This window comes from Diadema antillarum, unplaced genomic scaffold, assembly GCF_040938485.1.
Source record: "Diadema antillarum isolate AM-2024a unplaced genomic scaffold, OU_Dant_1.0 seq00000679_RagTag, whole genome shotgun sequence".
NCBI classification, from domain to species: domain Eukaryota; kingdom Metazoa; phylum Echinodermata; class Echinoidea; order Diadematoida; family Diadematidae; genus Diadema; species Diadema antillarum.
In genome coordinates this window covers 128,564-147,282 of record NW_027271584.1, presented here as the reverse complement: position 1 = coordinate 147,282, position 18,719 = coordinate 128,564, and the positions used below count along the sequence as shown (strand labels likewise).

Here is an 18,719-nt window from a genome sequence, read left to right as displayed (position 1 = left end):
GTTTACACTCGTTTTTGCCAAAGTGGGCTAGCCCCACCGATAGTACGGTACTATCTGGCCCTGCAAAATAGCAGGGGTTAGCACCGCAATTGCAGTGCCAAGCAAGTGAGTGTAAACAGAACGAAAAAATAATCCTGGGCTAAGCGACGGAGACGAAGTCCGACCCTCACTGACCAATCAGAAACGAGGTAATCAAGTGCTGCCGGTGCGTGCGTGTACGTGTACAGTACACAGCGTAATTATGAATATTCATGTGGTTTGGAAAGTCCGGGGCTAAGAAATACGAGTGTAAAAAGGTCAGTTTTCTCCTTAGCCCTGGACAAGAGATAGTACGGGACTAATTGGCGAGTGTAAAAAGCTGAAAAAATTGGTACGGGACTAACGATAGTCCTGGGTCAGAGAAAGTCCGGGGTTAAGAAACACAAGTGTAAAAAGCCCTTATATAAACAGTGATTGATGAAGAATGGCCAATACATGATTGACATGATCAAGATAATCATTAGTTGATTGCTAGTGCTTGTCGCTTTCAAAGATGAGTCCTTACTATCAAAATTTGACAATAATTGCCCATAATAATATAATGGCTCATGCCTTATCCTCTCAGCAAATAAAACATAACGCACATGAGGTGAGGTCATATGTGCAAAAGTTGAACTTCTTATACAAAACGGCTAAACTTGAACCAGTGACCTCCAAGAACTCAAAATGCAAAAAGAGATTGTTGCCAATACTTTCTTGGGATTACGGGGGAGGGGGGGGGGGGGTTGTTTCGTTTCTTAAGGAAAACTGCTGAATGTTACACATGTATCTCAAATCTGTCTGTACACACAAAAAATATTTTTGTTTTGTTTTGTTTTGTTTTCCCTGCCCAGGGCGGGGATATTCTACGTCATACATTGATACGACAGTCATTCAAACAAACTTACCTATCAGCCATTTAGATTTAAATCTGAGTGTAAGACATCTATGGACTTTTTGTTTTGTTTTATATTTGTTACATAAAATTTACAGATTTACTTGCATCAGACAAAGAAGTAAATGTTGTCTCCATTTTTCCATACTGGTTGTGGGTATACATGTACTACCATCCAACAGCCAAATTACTACATGCTGAGTTTGGGCAGGGTCCGGTGTTATATGATGATATACCCAAGGTTAAGGCCTCATCTACAAGTAAAAATGCCAATCTCTATTGCTGCACTCTATCAACTGTGGTGTCACTGCAAATGATTTCAATTCAAGGTCCTAGTACGACAAATTTGAAAAAAAAAAAAATTATAAAAAATATGAGTGAAAGAAGGACTACTCCATGACATAAAGAAATCCAAAATAACAGAAAGGATCTGCATAAATTGAAGCTGGCACATCTACTACCATTTTTTTGTTGGTCAGGTACCAAACTACCATGCATCAAACAGAATGGGTAAGAATTGATCTTCCCTCTCTTAAATCACTGACATTATGTCTCCCATGTATGTGTAGATTCAAGAAATGATATCGATTAAAACAATTACTGTGAAATTAAAAAAACAAACAAAATTGAATTATACAAAAATGATGCTGCATTTATATTTAAGTTCGTCTATCCCCACTAATTTATCTCAACTCCCAAGATCCAAGTGGTAAGGTATTAGAAGACAGGTCAACATTCATACTTTCATACCAACTGAACAGATACCACACAAATCACATGATTTTTCATCCTTCTCATATATGCCACATACATGGCTTGTAGAGGAAGGGCATAGACAAATATTTTTAAAAGCATCCTACTTAACAATTCTGAGGCTTATTCCTATCAGATATTAGGTGTAAGCCCTGAAATGATTCTCAATTCAAAACAGTTATCAGACCACGCCTGCCAAGAAAAAGTGTTACTGCAAGTTTTTTGTCTCTAGCAAATGCTTCTACAAATTCAGAATATGGAGAGGCAAAAACTCTTGCATGCAAAGATGAATATGGCACATCACCTTTAAACTATTGCAAACAAAGATTTGTCATCACTTAAAAATTTTGGAGTAGAGATCACATGATACCAATACAAAGTTCAATATATTTTCCATCTCAGTGCAAGACCAAAATTGTGGTACTCACTTAAGGGACTCTATCTTTTTCATTTAGAGACAAGGTATGATCTTTTAAACAAAATATACAGTTTCATTCAAGTTCATCAGCATTTGTGTCAGTTTTATGCAAGGATCCTTTAGTACTCATGGCTTGTAACCAGTCTATCAGATCCCATTCAGATTTAAAATAGGAGAGCTACAATGAATACCTCGCAATGACAATGTGGGCTCTCAGAACTAAACTCCGGCTGGACGTCAGCCCACCATCGGAGGAGCACAACTATGTATGCTCCATCATACACCAACATCAACAGCACCCATTCTAAGACAGTTCTCATCGAATTATGATGATGATGATGATAATAATGAACCTCTCTTGTACACTACAGCATATCACTAATAAGTCCACATGTGTTCTTTGACATCTCTGAAGAATAAATTACAGCATAGAAATGTCGCTATGGCGACTGGTACAATATCGCAACCGTAACGTATTATCTCCCAAAGGGTCTATGTAAAGTGCATCTTGCCTGTGTGAGACAACAGTTTCATGTGATTGGCATAACAATCACTATCTTGTAGTCACACAATGTATGGGCCTACAGTAATTTCTATGACAATACTTTGAGCTTTATTCATGACATGGAAAAATATAAATATTTTAGTATTTTCACGTAACCTTCTTGACTCCATGGATCAAAACTTTTCCTAGAGAATTTCTATCTAGTAATACATGTGCACACGAAAGTTTTATGAAAATACTTTCAGTAATTGCAGAGATATGGGGGAAATTGCTAAATATGTTTTAAAGACCTCATGTTTGTTTGTTTGTTTTTTCTCGTATTGTCAGTCATTTCTGGTTTACAGATCTCACGTGGCATTACATAGACAACACAATTACAAAGCTGCACAGTGCATCTTAAAGTCACAACAAATGACAAAAAAAAAATGCACCCAACAAACAGTGAAATTTGCTCTCCTCCCCCCCCCCCCCCCATACAAACTTACCACAAACAGAAGCAACACTAATCCATAAACCAATGACCAACGGCAACACAACAATATCAACCTTTATCTTTACAACATATTCAATTAACACTTAGCATCATAATTTCAACTTCATTTGCATATTTTTGCAACTAAACGAACACTGCCTTACAACTTCATGTATGTGTCGTATGCTGCGCGCATATATATTAGTAATCTAGAGAAAGAGTTTAATACATTCAGACTATAACAAAATAAATGAATGAACAGATGATATGTTTATATAGAGAGAGGTTTCATAATAATTGGACACAAAACATTGAGGAATTTAACTTCATATGTTTTCAACTAACAGTAATTTATAGCAACCACATATTATAATGCCAATTAGCTGAAGCTGTGTCACCAACGAAAAGCTTTCCCATTGGTTTTATGTATATAAAATCGTGTTTATTCAGCATATAATAGATGAACTACAACTCTTTCCGCCTGAAAGTCAAAAGTGCTAGGACAATGCAACGTAGCAATAACTGAGTGTGAAGTATTTGTTCTTCCTATTGATTTTGTGTATAGGAAAGGGAATTCAGCAAAGATTTGAATGTGTATGCAGGTGAATGGCAGACTTGTGAGGCCTATCTGCATGTCATCCCCACCTTGTGTACTAATTTTCTAAAAACCTCTGAAATTTTGATGTACCATAATTTTCTTACTCTAAGCCCAATACTGAAGAACCTCGACCATTATTTGTTTGTTTTTCCTATAATCTTTCCATCCCAGCCAATTTAAACATGTATAGAATTGCACTTGAAAAAAAAAAAAAGGATTTTTGGCGCTTGGGACAGCTGCATTTTTGCCAAGGTTGTTGAGGTGCATATGTGCTCACTACTCGACAATTTGTGCAGGGAAAGATCTTCCAGTGCTTGCCTACTGCTAGCCAAGTTCACATTTGTAGACAAAAACAAGAAAAAAAAATGACTTTCTGTTTGATTTCATGAGCATAGACTATCATGTCACAGTCAGGTGAGAGGTATGGGGGGGGCTGTCATATCATGGGTGGAAAGGTTTTATGTGCTTACAAAAATGGACAAGGTGTTGATTACATTTTTAAAAGAAAATACTTCAGAAGCATTTGCAAATTGTTCATCCACTTGACGCCCGTCACTTCTTAGCCTTTACCACTGTATCTATTTCATCTCAATTGCTCATCATGTCTGCTTGTTTGTTTGTTGTCATTTTTTTTTTTGTAGGCTTGTTTTGAAGGTGACATCAAATCAGCATCTAGGTCATTTCCTTGAAGTCTTTGGTGCACCATCACAATACATTGGGGAAGGGGAGCACTTAAGGAGTTTGTATGCATTTTTTTAAAAACAAGTTACAAAAGGCCAGAGTAACTAATTGCAACTAATTGCATTGTGGGAATTTCTCAAACAGATTTCCACATGATTACAGTATCCTGATGACAAATGAAAATAAATTTTGTTTACATAAATTTTCTCTCTTTTTTTTAATTCGAGCATTGTGTCTTAACCAATGCTAAACTCAAAACTTGGAATCCATCCTTATACTCCATGCACAAAATTCTTTCAACTAAAGCAGAAATCACACTTGTGGAGAAAAACAAGAGCATTGTTGAGACCATTATTTTCTTTTTCTCACAACCTCACAATGAAAGGATGATTTGCAGAGCAAATTGACATCAAATAATGCCCAAACCAAATCAAGCAGATATTGATTGGATGCGGCCATCATATATTGCTCGTTATTACAATTCCAGCATGATGTGTTGGCGTACCGAGAAAATTCCACTGAGCTGGCTCAGCCCTTAATGCATGAAAGACTGTCAAATCAGCTGTGAGATGGTGGTGGTGATGGGTCGTTTTCCAGGGTATTTTCCCTTCCCTTTTTTCATTCCCCCCAGCAGAAAATTTCTATTGTCAGCTGAAGAGTTGGAATGGTTTGCACTTTGAATAGAGTCACTGCAATATAATATTCTTTGTCCTCCCTGACTGACTGACTGGCTGACTGTCTCTATGCAACATTCTGGTTTTATGTGGACCACTTTCCTTACAACATTACATCGCTTTGAATGGAGAAGGCCTCGCCTACAAAGCTCACCCTCTCTATAAAATACATTCCATTCATGGACTGGTAGTGGGTAACCGTGTGTCAAATTCCAGCTCAAGCTACTTACATATATTCATAGACCAGTGAAAACAACACCAATACGAAATTTGAGGTTAGAAGGATGGTATAGTCTTGGTTGTGGTCTGAATAAAAGGTGGGACCCACCTTTTATTAGGACCACTCTGTTTTAGGATATCTCAGCCATTTCAAAACTGATATTCATCGAACCACTTAGGAAATACGAAAGATCATACAACTCTAAGAGGAATTCAAAGTTTATATGAGAAATTCCATTTTGAAATGGTGGAGATATCCAGACACAAATGGCCCAAATAAAAGGTGGGACCCACTTTTATTTGGACCACAACCAACATTATACCATCTCTTTAAGTTCTGTGAGACTTTTAAAGGGGCTTATGGCATCTTCAGTTGCTATAAGAAAAGCAAAATTTCATGTAAGATGGTGGCAGTGTTCTAGGTTTGCAACTGGCCTACTAAGTTTTACTGTAAAAACAGAAATGTTTGTGCAAACTTGATACTTCATACTGGGCCAATTTAGGTTCATCTCCGCTCATATATATATATATATATATATATATATATATATATATAATACATATATATATATATATATTTTTTTTTTTGCAGCATTTATGCTCATATTTCAACAATCTTAAAATGATATGGTAGTCATACAACAAACTTTCAAAGTAAAACAGAAAATAGTTTTGCAATCTGGTTTCAAGATCTGCCCAGCATTTGTTTTCTCTTTTTTTTTTAATGATATGCATTTGGGGGGGAAAAAAAAAAGGTTGAATTGTTAGTAATTTACACTATAATATTTGAACTACATAGCAAAACTATGACACCAGTTTGACTTAATAGAATTTCTCATACAACTTGATGAAAAATAAGCAAATTCCATTAATAATAATGAAAAAATACATATAACTTTCACTTCCCACCACTTCTGATATGTGTAGTTTGAGCTGAAATTGGACACACACTGATTGAATAACAAATGACATCTTTGACAAAACCTGGAAAGTGTTCTAAAGTTGAATGCAGTCTGCAAGACCATATAATTGTAGCTCCACTGTATTGCAAAAGCCAATATCTGGTTTCATTCATGCAAATCAAGCCTACAGCAATGGCTTGCCTGACATGACACCACTAGGAACATTACTTTATGCCACAACAAAAAATGGGTAACAAGTTGGCACTGAAATATATCAATTCTAATTACATTTGGTATATGAAACATACATGACAGCAAAATCAAGATTAGTTAGAGGGGTTGGTATAATCAGGGGAAAAGAGTATACCTGGAAAAAAATCATTAAATGCTTTGAAAGCACAACTGGTATTAAAGATTTATGTGAATGGGATTTCATCCTATATTTATGCATAATTGTCCACCCTGACAAAATACGAGTATTGACCAATCAATGATATGTGTAGCTGATTTGGATAAAGCACTCTACGCACAAGAGATTGCCGCAAAAAATGAGACTTACGTGACGTTTCCGTATTTGTCAAACAGGGCCTTCAGTTCCGCCGTCTTCATGTCGGGCACCAGGTCTCCCACAAATACATGATGGTGGTCTGTGAGTTGGAAAAAAAAAGATGGACAATGGAGAGAAATCGGTTGCAAAATTGTGACATTCAGTCGCAAGCTGTAGAACTGATATAAACCACATACTACTACTACTATATTACTAAACTACATGACCATACTATTTTGGTGGAGATCGGCTGATCACTGAAATCACTGCGTAAATGTGAGATACCAGCAGAAACAAACCTTGATGACAAATCAGTTTGAAAATCTGGCAATGGTACATCCAATACTGAATCTGGCTGTCTTCAATGGAGCAATGAGGGAAAATAAAATGTTATCAGTTGCATCAATTAAAAAGACCTATTAAATGAGAGATAAACATATACATGTATTATATATTTATACCTAGTGAGTGAAGACCAGTGCTATACTTCACTGGGGTGTTACATTCATGTACCCAACTGATTTTACAGTTCAAATGCATGAAATTCTTGCAAGCAGTAAAACCAAACAAGGAAAAGCAACTTCTTTTTTTTTGCCCTGAGAGCACTGACTTTTAACCCATTGAGGACGGTTTGACTTTGCTACAACACACATTTCCCATAGACGCCGCCCGAGTATACTCGCGACTCATCCTAAAACGGGTTAACGTGGGCTAAAGCCTGCCATCTTACTCGAATTGATAAAATTTGAGTTGTTTTTACTGAAACTGATTGACAAATTGCTTTACACTGACATTTATAAATAAGCACTGCATTGATCAGTGTTCTAGTAGTAGTCATGACAATAAAAAAAAAGAAAAATCATGAGTTTACATACTTGAGCAGGATTCAAACCTACCACCTCCTGATCAGTGGATAAGATGCCTGTCCAGTAATCGGGAGGTCGCAAGTTCGAATCCTGCTCTAGTACGTATGTCCATGAATTTGCGATCATGGAGTATAGCAATGAATGGAAAAAAGTCTGCATGCATGTCGCATCAATGTCAAGACCAGAGTTATTATCAATTATTATTAATCAAATTCAGGAATAGCACCTGAATCATGAAATTCATGAAAATAAAACCCCACAAAATATATGGCATATATAGCACACTCAAAACAAAACAAGGGTAGAAATCACTCAGCAGGGGGGAAAAAAAAGAAAAAGAAGGAAAACTGCCCCAGTAAAAAGTTATAATAAAGAAGTCTTAACAAATATGCTAAGACACACTCATAGACACACACGCACACACACACACACACACACACACACACACACACACACACACACACACACACAAATACACTTGCGAATTCTCACAGTTCTGTGTAGTACACAAAGTGAACAAGATACTGTAGGAAAAAAAGACAGCAAAAGCTTTGTTATCAAGCTATGTAACGTGGCCTCTGTGTTTCAGTAACCTTACAGAAGCCTGACGTTGTCATGGAAACTGCTGAAAGTGATCATGAATAATTCACTATGCTCTGCCATAATATACCTTATGAGTAGAAGTTATTGCCTTCAAAAGATGGGTAAGTCCTCTCTACTAAACAAAGACAAAGACAATTTTCCCCCTTTTTTTCAGACTTCAGTTTTACCTTCCTGTGAGATTAGTACACACAGGTTGTTGCACATATTGTGCACGTAACACTCCTTCTCGTTAGACGTACCTCAGCTTTACCATATTTTCAGCGAGGAAATCCTTCTCTAATTCATTGAGTTTGTGGTACATTATGTTTCATTCTAGGCATAACACACATTCTGCAATGAACATGGGCATGGTTTCTCACAATATGATGATTAACATCACCACTCTGTCCATGTTATTCTTAACTCTCACCTCATAGAAACTAATCGTAGCCCACTGAGGGTGTACATCACATATTTCCGGCATATCCTGTTAATGTGGATAATTCAGCACAAGCAACTTTCCGCACTCGGCCGGGTAAGATGAATTTCGCATGTTTTTTACTTTTTTTTCCATTTTGCGGAATCAAGACATTACTCATTGGAATGTGTGGTAAGCAAAAATATTTGCATGCTTTTTTTGCAATAGTTTTTGGCTGCACGAAATGCGCGAAAATGTCCAGTTTTACAGCATTCTATCTCATGGAACAACTTGTCTTTCAAAGCTCACAATGAAAAACATGTAACACAATGGGCCGAATGCATAAAACAAGCAATTGCTTGTAAGCAATTGCTTCAAGCAAAAGCACAAGCTCGTCTAGCAAAAGGTCTAGCTCAAGCAATTGCTTAAATCCATATGCATAATCTTTTGCTTATGCCAATACCTTTTGCTTGCCCCGCACAAGCAATTGCTTGCGTTTTCAACAAAAGGGATGTCACGCCTGTGCGAACACAAGAACAAAGGCGAGTGTGGCAGCATGTATTTGAAAGGGCATGTGTGTGTGGAAACATTTCCTGACATAGCAGAAGAGCTATGAAATGCACACACAGACACATACACACACATCTATACACACACACGTATTACTGGCTGATTCCCATCACTGCAGCTTACAGCAGCCCGGATCTGTCAGATCGCACGTGGAGAGAGGTCTCCTCGCTCTCCACCGAAGTCAGACATCCTACCTGTTTTTCATCACATTTTGCGTGATAACCACCGGACATTCTCGTTGTTGAAATGAAAAAGTTTCTTACACTACTTATGAGTAATTTCTTGTAGATTTATACCACTCCTTCACAAGTGTGGTCTTTCTTTCATAAATATGAAAATGATACTTAAAAGGGAACGTTCCGGTTAAGCAAAAGCTCATGCTCATTTTACAGAGCTTGGAAAATCGTAAGCAATTGCTAGCAATAACTAGCAAATGGTATGTTTTATGCATACGTTTTTCAGCAAATGCTTGGTCTCTAAGCAATTGCTTGCGGGCAGCAAGCAATAGCTTGTGCTTGCTAGCAAAAGCTTCTGCTTGCAAGCAATTGCTTGTTTTTATGCATATGGATTCGAGTAAAAGGCTAGCACAAGCAATTGCTAGCGTTTATGCATTCGGCCCAGAGACTCCAACCCCAAGCACCTTCTGATCTGGAGATTTTCCCGCCTGAAACCCCTAGCAAACGGGAGACTCCAACTTGATGTGCGCGAAGCGCGAAGTTCCTTGTGGCCGGGGTCCAGCTCTAGGGTTCTAGATGTTATCTCGTGCTATCTAAGGGTGTGTTTATGCTCAATTTACGAAGGCAGAATCAGCGTTTTGAAACACTGATTCAAAACGCTGATTCAAAACGCCGTTCACGGGAGCACTGTCTATGCTCGCTTCTTCGACCTTGGAAAGAGCGTTTGCAATATTACTTCACTGACCTCAGCAGAGGCAGGTCAAATTGGGGCGCTTTTTTTTTTTTGAAGTTCTGGCCTGAGTGTGTATTGCTCATGTTCCATAGCATGTCTAATATAATTTCGATTGCTTTACCAATACACACGAACATGAACTGTAAGCAATGATAGGAAATACAAGTATTTATTTCATCGACAAATTGCTAACAAATCAAAATGTATGATATGTTGTGAGCTCTTCATGCATTATTTAATAATAATGGCTGTCACCATGTACAGTAATGTACCAACAGGGAGCTCGAGGGATCAGCACCTACAAATTGTGTTTCGCAGCACAGTACAACAGTAATCGAAAGGTCGGCTGACCTAGCACGCGAATTTCAAGTGAACCGGAAAGGCAATGGAGGTGACATCATTTAAACGCGTATGTGATGTGAGTTGCGTTTATGCTTCCCCTTCAAACATGATTAGTCAGAAACGCCGATCGTAAACGCACGTTTTTATGCATTTTGAAACGACATTTTGAAACAGCGTTTATATCAAAACGAGCAAGGACGCAACCGCATTTGGAACTAAATGCGTATCAAAACGCTGATTCAGGCCCTAAAAGGGGAAGCACAAACACAGCCTAAGGCTTGTTTTTCAACATACAAAGACACTTAGTAAGAGATCATTTCAAGTGGGAGAAATTAAATCTCAAGCGGGAGAACAGGAGATTTTGCAAAAATGGGTTTTCGGCGGGAGATCTCCCGTCGGAAGTGGGAGAGTTGGAGTCTCTGGTAACATGTGCAAAGTAAACTACTGGAGTATACTGGGGCTGTGCATCATGCGTGACAGAACCCTTCTCCTCTTTCATGTCCGAGCCTTGTTCTACACCTGGCCCAGATGCTGGGGAGGCAGTGGCCGGGCTGAAAACAGATATTGCAACAAAGACGAGTCAATGATATGCCGACGACACGATTTGTTATGGCCAGCCGCGGCCTGCGACGACAACGAGATCGGGGCCTGATTACTCAAATGTAATTTGTAAATTACATCCCATCAAGAGAAGTGCCATTAAGGACAGCATGTGTCTCTGAGTACAGCGAGTGGCATACAACCTTCTGCACACACCGACGGCATATAGAAATATATACATCGATATGATAGCCTTTCTTTCAGACCATGGCTGTAATTCTTTTTCACAGCAAAAAATTAAAAAATCATTCAAAAAGCAATCTGTCGTACAGACCCCAGTCAGATGTGGTAACAATGTTTGTTCGAGAGCAGAGAGACAGAAAGAGAGAGGGAGGACAGAAATAAACATCCTGCGTAACATGGTAGAGGATAACTTTAACAACGAAACTAAAATGCAACCGACCACACAGACCTGAAGAGCCTTGAAAATCCACTGCACCAAAGGGAATTATCCCTAAATGACTCGGTCTAAACTGCACTGACAATGCCCCGTCCTCTCTATTTCACAAAACCACATCATTATCTTTATTTCACACCAGTGTCATTGAAAGGGGGCTACACCCTTTGTGTAGGAGCTTATACGAAAATGGAAGACAAAAATGCCACCATATCTACAGACAAAGCACACATACGAAACAGTCTAGAGCCCCATGATTTCCTGATAAAGACATACAACATTTCAGATTTGGGGGGGTATTTGTCCATTCTGTTCGGCAGTGTGAATGCACTGCCACTAACCTTATGAAGTGTACGCAAAATAATAATTCTTGGCCAAATAATATTCCTGATGATTCCCAAATATCCGCTTCAATGTCTCTGTTGCCTGGGGCATGAGAAATACTAAAACAATAACTACGGCACCCTTCAGGAAAGGGAATAGAAATGTGTAGGACTGTGTACCTAGTAGTTTCAAAGTGACCAGGTCAGCTCACAAACTTACAGAATTTCTTTTCTTCCCTTATAATCATAATATTTTCTCATCTGAAAGGGCCATATAACTTGTGTGGCTTGAAGGTTTTGAACTTGTAGTGTTGATCTGAATTTTGATTAATCTTGGATAAGGAATAAATGCATGAATTGACAATTTTCCCTACAAAAACATTATACTATGATCATTACGTCTCTATACATAGGATTGTTATCCTTTTCTTCACCCCCAGTCACATGGGGGGGGGGGGGGGAGGGGAGGGCCTCACTGGAAAACAAGTGATGCATTTTCATATATGTACATAATTATATTATCTGAACTGCGCATGTCTAAAAAAATGACCTGAGCTGATAGAACCCAAGACACCCTTATCTCAGCCTTCGTGGGCATTTTGTGGTTTACGGCATCACTTTTTTTTTTCTTCAAATATATGCTGTCTATGCACACTACATAAGGCATATTATTGTGAAAGGTTTTAAAAAAAAAATCAAAATCAACCAACTTTTTTTATGGGGACATGGATCACATTAATCAGTGAATTTTGTATCCTCATGCAAATAATGACTGGTTTTTGTGCCAAGTTTTAAGCATCAATTATTTGTCATTTCCAGAGTGTGCATGAATTGGCCAACAAATGGTCACCTTTTCCATTCTGCCGATGCTACAATCATTCTGTATGCTGTAGTCAGTATTGTGTTTATACCAATCACCTATTGAATTTTATGACCATTGGACCATGGTACTACAAACCCACATGCCCAAGGCAACAGAAATCTAGCTATAACAGAAGGGCTAGCAGAATGACTCACATGGCATTTCTCTGTTAGACAGTGCTTGCCCAAAAAGCCATCATTATGGCAACCAGAAAAGTGCTTCCTTTTATTACAATGCCCTTACAGACTCTGGGTCTTATCCTCTCACCATCCTTTACTATGTCCTGCTCTGAGATTTGAATCTGAGCATACCTGTATTGCACTTCTTTGTGGCCCGTGCTTAATGTCATCAGCACAGAAAGAGATAAAAAGCACAGAAAGAGAGAAAAAGCACAAACAGATACAGGTACACACACACATTTGTATACATCACAGATCCAAACTTCCATCCATAGCCAATAGCCCAAATCCTCCTCACATTTAATAGCCCTTTGTGTTTCATACATATCAACTTGATGCTAGAACTAAAACTGAGATTCTATGAAACATTAAAAAACAAAGTGGATAAGAAATGATATCAAACAAAATCATGCACACACTAACTGTATCCCTAATTCATGATTTTCCTGGTGTCCTTCCTGTCCTACAGAAAACAGCTAAGCCAGGCTTTCTGCCCACTAAGCCGCTTTCTCTGGGGATGGTGTCCACATTGGCTTGATAGAAAATTTGCATGCAGCCACAATTGTTTCCTCTAGTTTCTTGTATATTCCCCTTGTCTCTCCCCTTCAATCCCCCCCCCCCCTTCCCACCCACCCTCCCCTTCTCTTTTCCCCTTGCGATCTATGAATAATGCTGGTACAACCCATATCAAAGTTGGCCACATTGAAGGAAATTCAGTATCTTGTTTCGTTCTCTATAAATCTGTGCAGGTATTGATTGCTCTTCAGTCTATAACCACCCATCCCTCCCTCTTCCCCAGCCTACCATCAAAAGTAATGCATGGCAGAGATTGACTGCTGCTTTATGCATTAATTCAAAGGCGACTGGCACCCGACCAAGACATACATGTTGTGCATTTCATTTAAACACGAGCTACATAAAAAATCAATGGCTCAGTGACAGACTAATTAATTCCTAACAAATATTCAAAATGTTCAGACCATTTGAATGTCAAGTAACATGGTAACCCACATGACATCATATCTATGGAACATGATATGAAACTCAGCCGTAAAGGCAGACCTGCCAACTTTCAGTCACATCCAAAATGGGGATGGTCCAGAGAGTAATCACAGAGATGGCCATGTGTTGTACCCATTTCAATTATAGGCATGAGTACTTTGTGAATCAAAGAGGCTTTTTACATTCTCTTGTGGGACTTAACACCACTGCAAGTTTGGTAACATTTTCTCAAAGGCTGCATTTTTTCATCTTTCCCATGTTTGAAACACGTTTCAATACCCATTATCAAAACATGTTTCCAAAGGCATTTCAGATCGCATTTCTCGAGTTGTTGCCATTCATCATTTCTCCTGTGAGTTGAGTGGAACTCCTTGTCACTGCGCAGCTCCACTGCGCTGTTTGATCCAAGGAGCAGAAATTGTGTAGTTTGCACGGGTAGGTCCAAGATATAAACTCGTTTCACAACTTTGCATTTTACATCCCTACAGACATGTGTATCTGGCTAGAACACGTTTGAGATTGCACTTTTTTCGGCATTTCAGAAAGGATTTTTCTGACCCTAAAATGAAAATTTTGCATATATCAACTGCTCAAATCTCCCTGAAAGTTGTTTGGAAACCTTAATTCTAAACCAGAAGTGAGTAAATAAAAGCACCCACTGATTGATCGGGTGATGTGTTTAGATTTATTTCATGTGGCAACTCAGGAATCGGTCAACTGCTCATTCTACCAGTGGACTGATCGTTGTTGAGTCCCGTCCAAGGGACCAGTCAATAAGGATAAGGTACCTAGGCTCGGGGTACAACTGTCGCAGCTTGGGGACTTGAACCAAGAACCTCAAGTTGGGAGTCCATGGTCATTTATCTAAACTGAGACTGCTCAGCTCGATTTTACAAACGTCTGCTGGGGTACTGATTTAAAAACAAAAAAAAAGCAAAAACTAAAAAATGAAAAAAAGTTGTTGTCTTCCTCAGTTAAAATTAGATGAAAACTGCAACACGAGTGACAAAATTGTCACACACTCAAAAGATGATCTCGAGGTGTCTGAACATTCACTGACAAACCTTTCCATTCATTAATTTTCTTTTACACCACTTGAAGAAAATATATGTATCAAAGCAACATCAACAGAATTCATTCAAAACATTAATTTACAAGTGCATTCTAAATTAATCACATCCATATCAAATTTCTTCTACTACCTAGGTTTATGTTTTCATTAAAAAAAAAAAAATCACTTGCTTTCAACTCAACTTCATGATCTCATTTTCATCCCACTTCAAGTCCTTTACATTTCATCATAACATCTGCAAGATCTACATTCTGTGGATCGTCGTAGCTGAAGAAGATGAAAGCGTCTCAGTGGATTCACATGGAAGGCATCCATGCAAAGATTGTATACTTACGTGTTGTGTCTTTCCTTGAGCCTTGTGTCGTAGCCCAGTTTACTTTGATTGGCTGGAAGATGATAGAAAGAAACAGAAAGAGAAATATTGAGAGTCAGCTTCACACAAAACGCAGGGTTCGACCAGGAAAAGGAGTATTCACAAAGGTGTATCCATACTTTACTTCCCCCTGCCCCATAATATGATATGAAAAATTAGATAGCTAGATCCTAAAATCATCAAAAAGCACTCTTGTCAATAAAAAAAAGAGAGAGATTAGTTTCTACACGATGCTTTTCACTGGAAATAAACAAAGAAATTAGCTTGTTCATCTATGTATAATTTATATCTTACAGCACTCCAAATGGTATAAAGAAATATTGTTTAGTGACAGGATTCATGACGAGAAATGAGACTATAACATGTTTTAACAACAATTACGATAATTCTGTGAGGAACACCGCAGGATTAATAGCATTCTTGTCAAAACTGAACTCGGAAGAGTCAGGCTTGGCAAAATACCAACATAAATTAGAGTGCTTGCACAGCAATATGACGCAGAAGAAAAGCGTAATATCAAGAATTAAAGCTGAACGCAGTGAAAGGTACAAACATGTCTGGAAGAATGACAGGAAGAGAGACAGAGACTGAGATAAACAGATCATTTCACATCTACAATCTCTCTACTCTCTTGACTAGACAATAAACTGAACACATGGGGGGGGGGGTGGACATTGGGCTCGATGGGGCCCATTCAGCTGTGGCAAGTGGTCTCATCATCACATAATGAGATGCGCATCTCATTCCACTTGCCTACATCACTTACACTGTACAACAGCTCTATTGTCAAGGATCTCACTTTGCGAATCCTTCATCGCCCCGCAATAGCATGGCACGGATGACACTTACTCATGCATTCACTTGGAAACGCCACACATTCATGACCACAGATTGTATGAAAACACATGCTCACAAAGTCATACTAGACTCCTCCCCATCATCACCAAATTTCCAGACGGCACACTCCCACACACCACGGATACATACAGATACAAAGTTGTATAATTGTATGCTTAAAGGAAACCAAAGCCCAAACATAAATGTGGATTGAGTCAAAAGCAACAATTTAGTATAAAGACATCAGTGAAAGCTTGAGGAAAATCACACAATTGATTCAAAGTTATACATTTTAAAACTTTTGGTGCCATCATCGCTGAATAAGGTGACACTATATGACATCATTTGGGACTACAATACAAAAAAAAAAAATATAAGGAGGAGTTTCACAAAATTTCATTTTCTATGAAAAATACACATTCTGTAGACTCGTCAATGACATGTGTACGTTAAGGGTAATAGCATTTTCTCTGCTTTCTGAAAGAGGTAAGTCAATTGCTCTTTTATCATGCTAGGAAGTGAAATTATTTTGAATTTTCTTTATATTTTGTTAGTATTTTGGTCCAAAATGTTATGAAGTGCAGCAGACTAATTATCCTGCAATGACAGCGCAAGAACTTTACAAATTCCTAACTCTTAAAACGATCGTCTGATTTTCTCAAATTTTCACAGATGAGTTCTACGTTATTGCTAATATTTAGGCTTTGGTTTTGTTTTATACATGTATACATGTACTTCATAACACGTATAATATCTGATATATCGCATATCTGATTTGATTCTGGGACCTACAACTGAACAAGTTTCTTTTACGTAGGATCCATCATATTTCTCATTCTTTTAACAGAGCCCAACACTACTGTAAACAAATCTTTGTATATTGAGACAAACTGTTGTACATTTATTCTAAGTTTCACCTGATTTATGTTTTGTAATTTTGGTAGTATATAATAATATTTTTTCTGTGCCATTTTCATGAGATATGTAAAAATAAATTGAAATTGAAATTGAAATTGAATTGAACTGAATTGAAAATAATGTTTGAATGTGATGTTGCCATGTGGCTGTTCAAGACCACTTTAAAGGGATGGTACACTATCGGTGGAGATGAGAATTGGGCTTTTAACTTTTTGCGAGATACCAAGAAAACACTTATGATATAGTACAGAGCATACCATTTTAAGAGGAATTCAAAGTTTATTTGATGAAAATCGGGTTTGGAATGACTGAAACATCCAAAAACAAAGTAAAACAAAGTGATCGTAATAAAGTGTGGGTCCCACACTTTATTAGAATCACTCTTTTTTGGATATCTCAGCCATTTCGAAACCAATTTTCATCAAATAAATGTTGAATTCCTCATAGAATTACATGTTCTTCCATATTTCATAAGAGGTTTCTCATTATTTCACACAAAAAAAAGGTTAGAAACCTGAAATTAGGTTTAAACTAAAACTGTACGATCCCTTCAACAATTGTAAATTTTATGCATGTCTTCATAATGTATGTTGTTCCTGTCAATCAGACAGGCTGCTAGAGGATTGCCTGACAAAGAAACAACTACTGCATTCAAGCTGGATTCCAATATTTTTGAAAGCACAGTGTATGAACAAATGGGTGGAAAAGTGGTTATTGGGTCATCAGAGGAATTTAAATTCCTGCAACATCATCTTCTATTTATCCATATTTCACTAACCATTCTACATTCATCCTAACTTGGGTCCAGCTATCGGGCTACTTACCTCAGGTTCTCGACAAACTTACTATGCACAGTAAGAAAAAATAAATAAATATGAAAGAAAAGCTCATAATATTTCTGCATCAAGATAAAAACTTTGTGTTCATTAGATATGCTAGAAAAAAACAAACAAAATGAGAAAAATATTTTGCATTTTTTTGGTAAGAAAAAACATACTAGCTGGACCGTAGAACTTCATAAAGTTGACCCCCCCCCCCCCCCCCAATCATCAGGTGGCTTCCATATACCAGGTATATTCATGTATCTATATACACTATAGTGCACTATTTAGAACCTGTTATACAAGGGCTGTCTCTTCCCAAGGTCAAGCCCTAGACACCTTATTTCTGCTCCCCCCCCCCCCCCCCCCCCCATGTGTGCCTAGCATGGCTCCCCATTCAAGACAATCACTGGTGCTTGAACATGAATTAGCACTAGTTGCTTCTTGCACGGCTGGCTGTGTGTGTTGTGCATGTGCTCTTCCCTGGGGTGATTTCACACATGATTCACTTATACAGAGTTAACACAATGCAGTGTAGCCCCCCCCCCCCCCCCCCCCCCCCAACCAAATATGGATGTTTATAGCCATGATTCCATTGCTTATAAAATCACTGCTTAGTCTCTGGTTGTTGGCATGCAACAACTCATCCCATGCAAGTTTAGCTTTGCTTGCAGTTCTTGTTACATTTCCTGATATCAAAATTCTATAAACTGCCAAGGTGATCCTATTTCTTTTTAGTCAACAAGTTATTTGGGAGTAGGGGTGGGGGCAGGAGGGATAAACATTCATGACCACCTTGTAGGACCATGATATTTGTGAATTTATGCTTTTCTGCCCGCTCTCTTTCTGGACCAAGTCCAAACAATGCCCAGGCTGGTAGGCTTGGGTATGGTGGCAGGACTACTACATTTTCTTTTGCAACACATACAATGCGCAAGGTACTACGAGCTGCTATTAAATTCAGTG

General features: G+C 38.2%; 1 protein-coding gene across 2 annotated transcripts in view; it reads right to left on the bottom strand.

Moving 5' to 3' along the window:
• Positions 1 to 6,543: 6,543 nt before the first annotated feature.
• The window catches only part of LOC139737071 (nucleolysin TIAR-like), a 57,836-nt gene continuing 45,660 nt past the window's right edge, over positions 6,544 to 18,719 (bottom strand). For both annotated transcript variants that reach the window (XM_071647749.1, XM_071647750.1), the window contains 2 exons: positions 15,139 to 15,190; positions 6,544 to 6,782 (listed from right to left, as the gene is read on the bottom strand). In XM_071647749.1, coding sequence (XP_071503850.1) covers positions 6,691 to 6,782; positions 15,139 to 15,190 — 144 coding nt within the window. In that variant the 3' untranslated portion in view covers positions 6,544 to 6,690. The remainder of the gene's footprint in view (positions 6,783 to 15,138; positions 15,191 to 18,719) is intronic.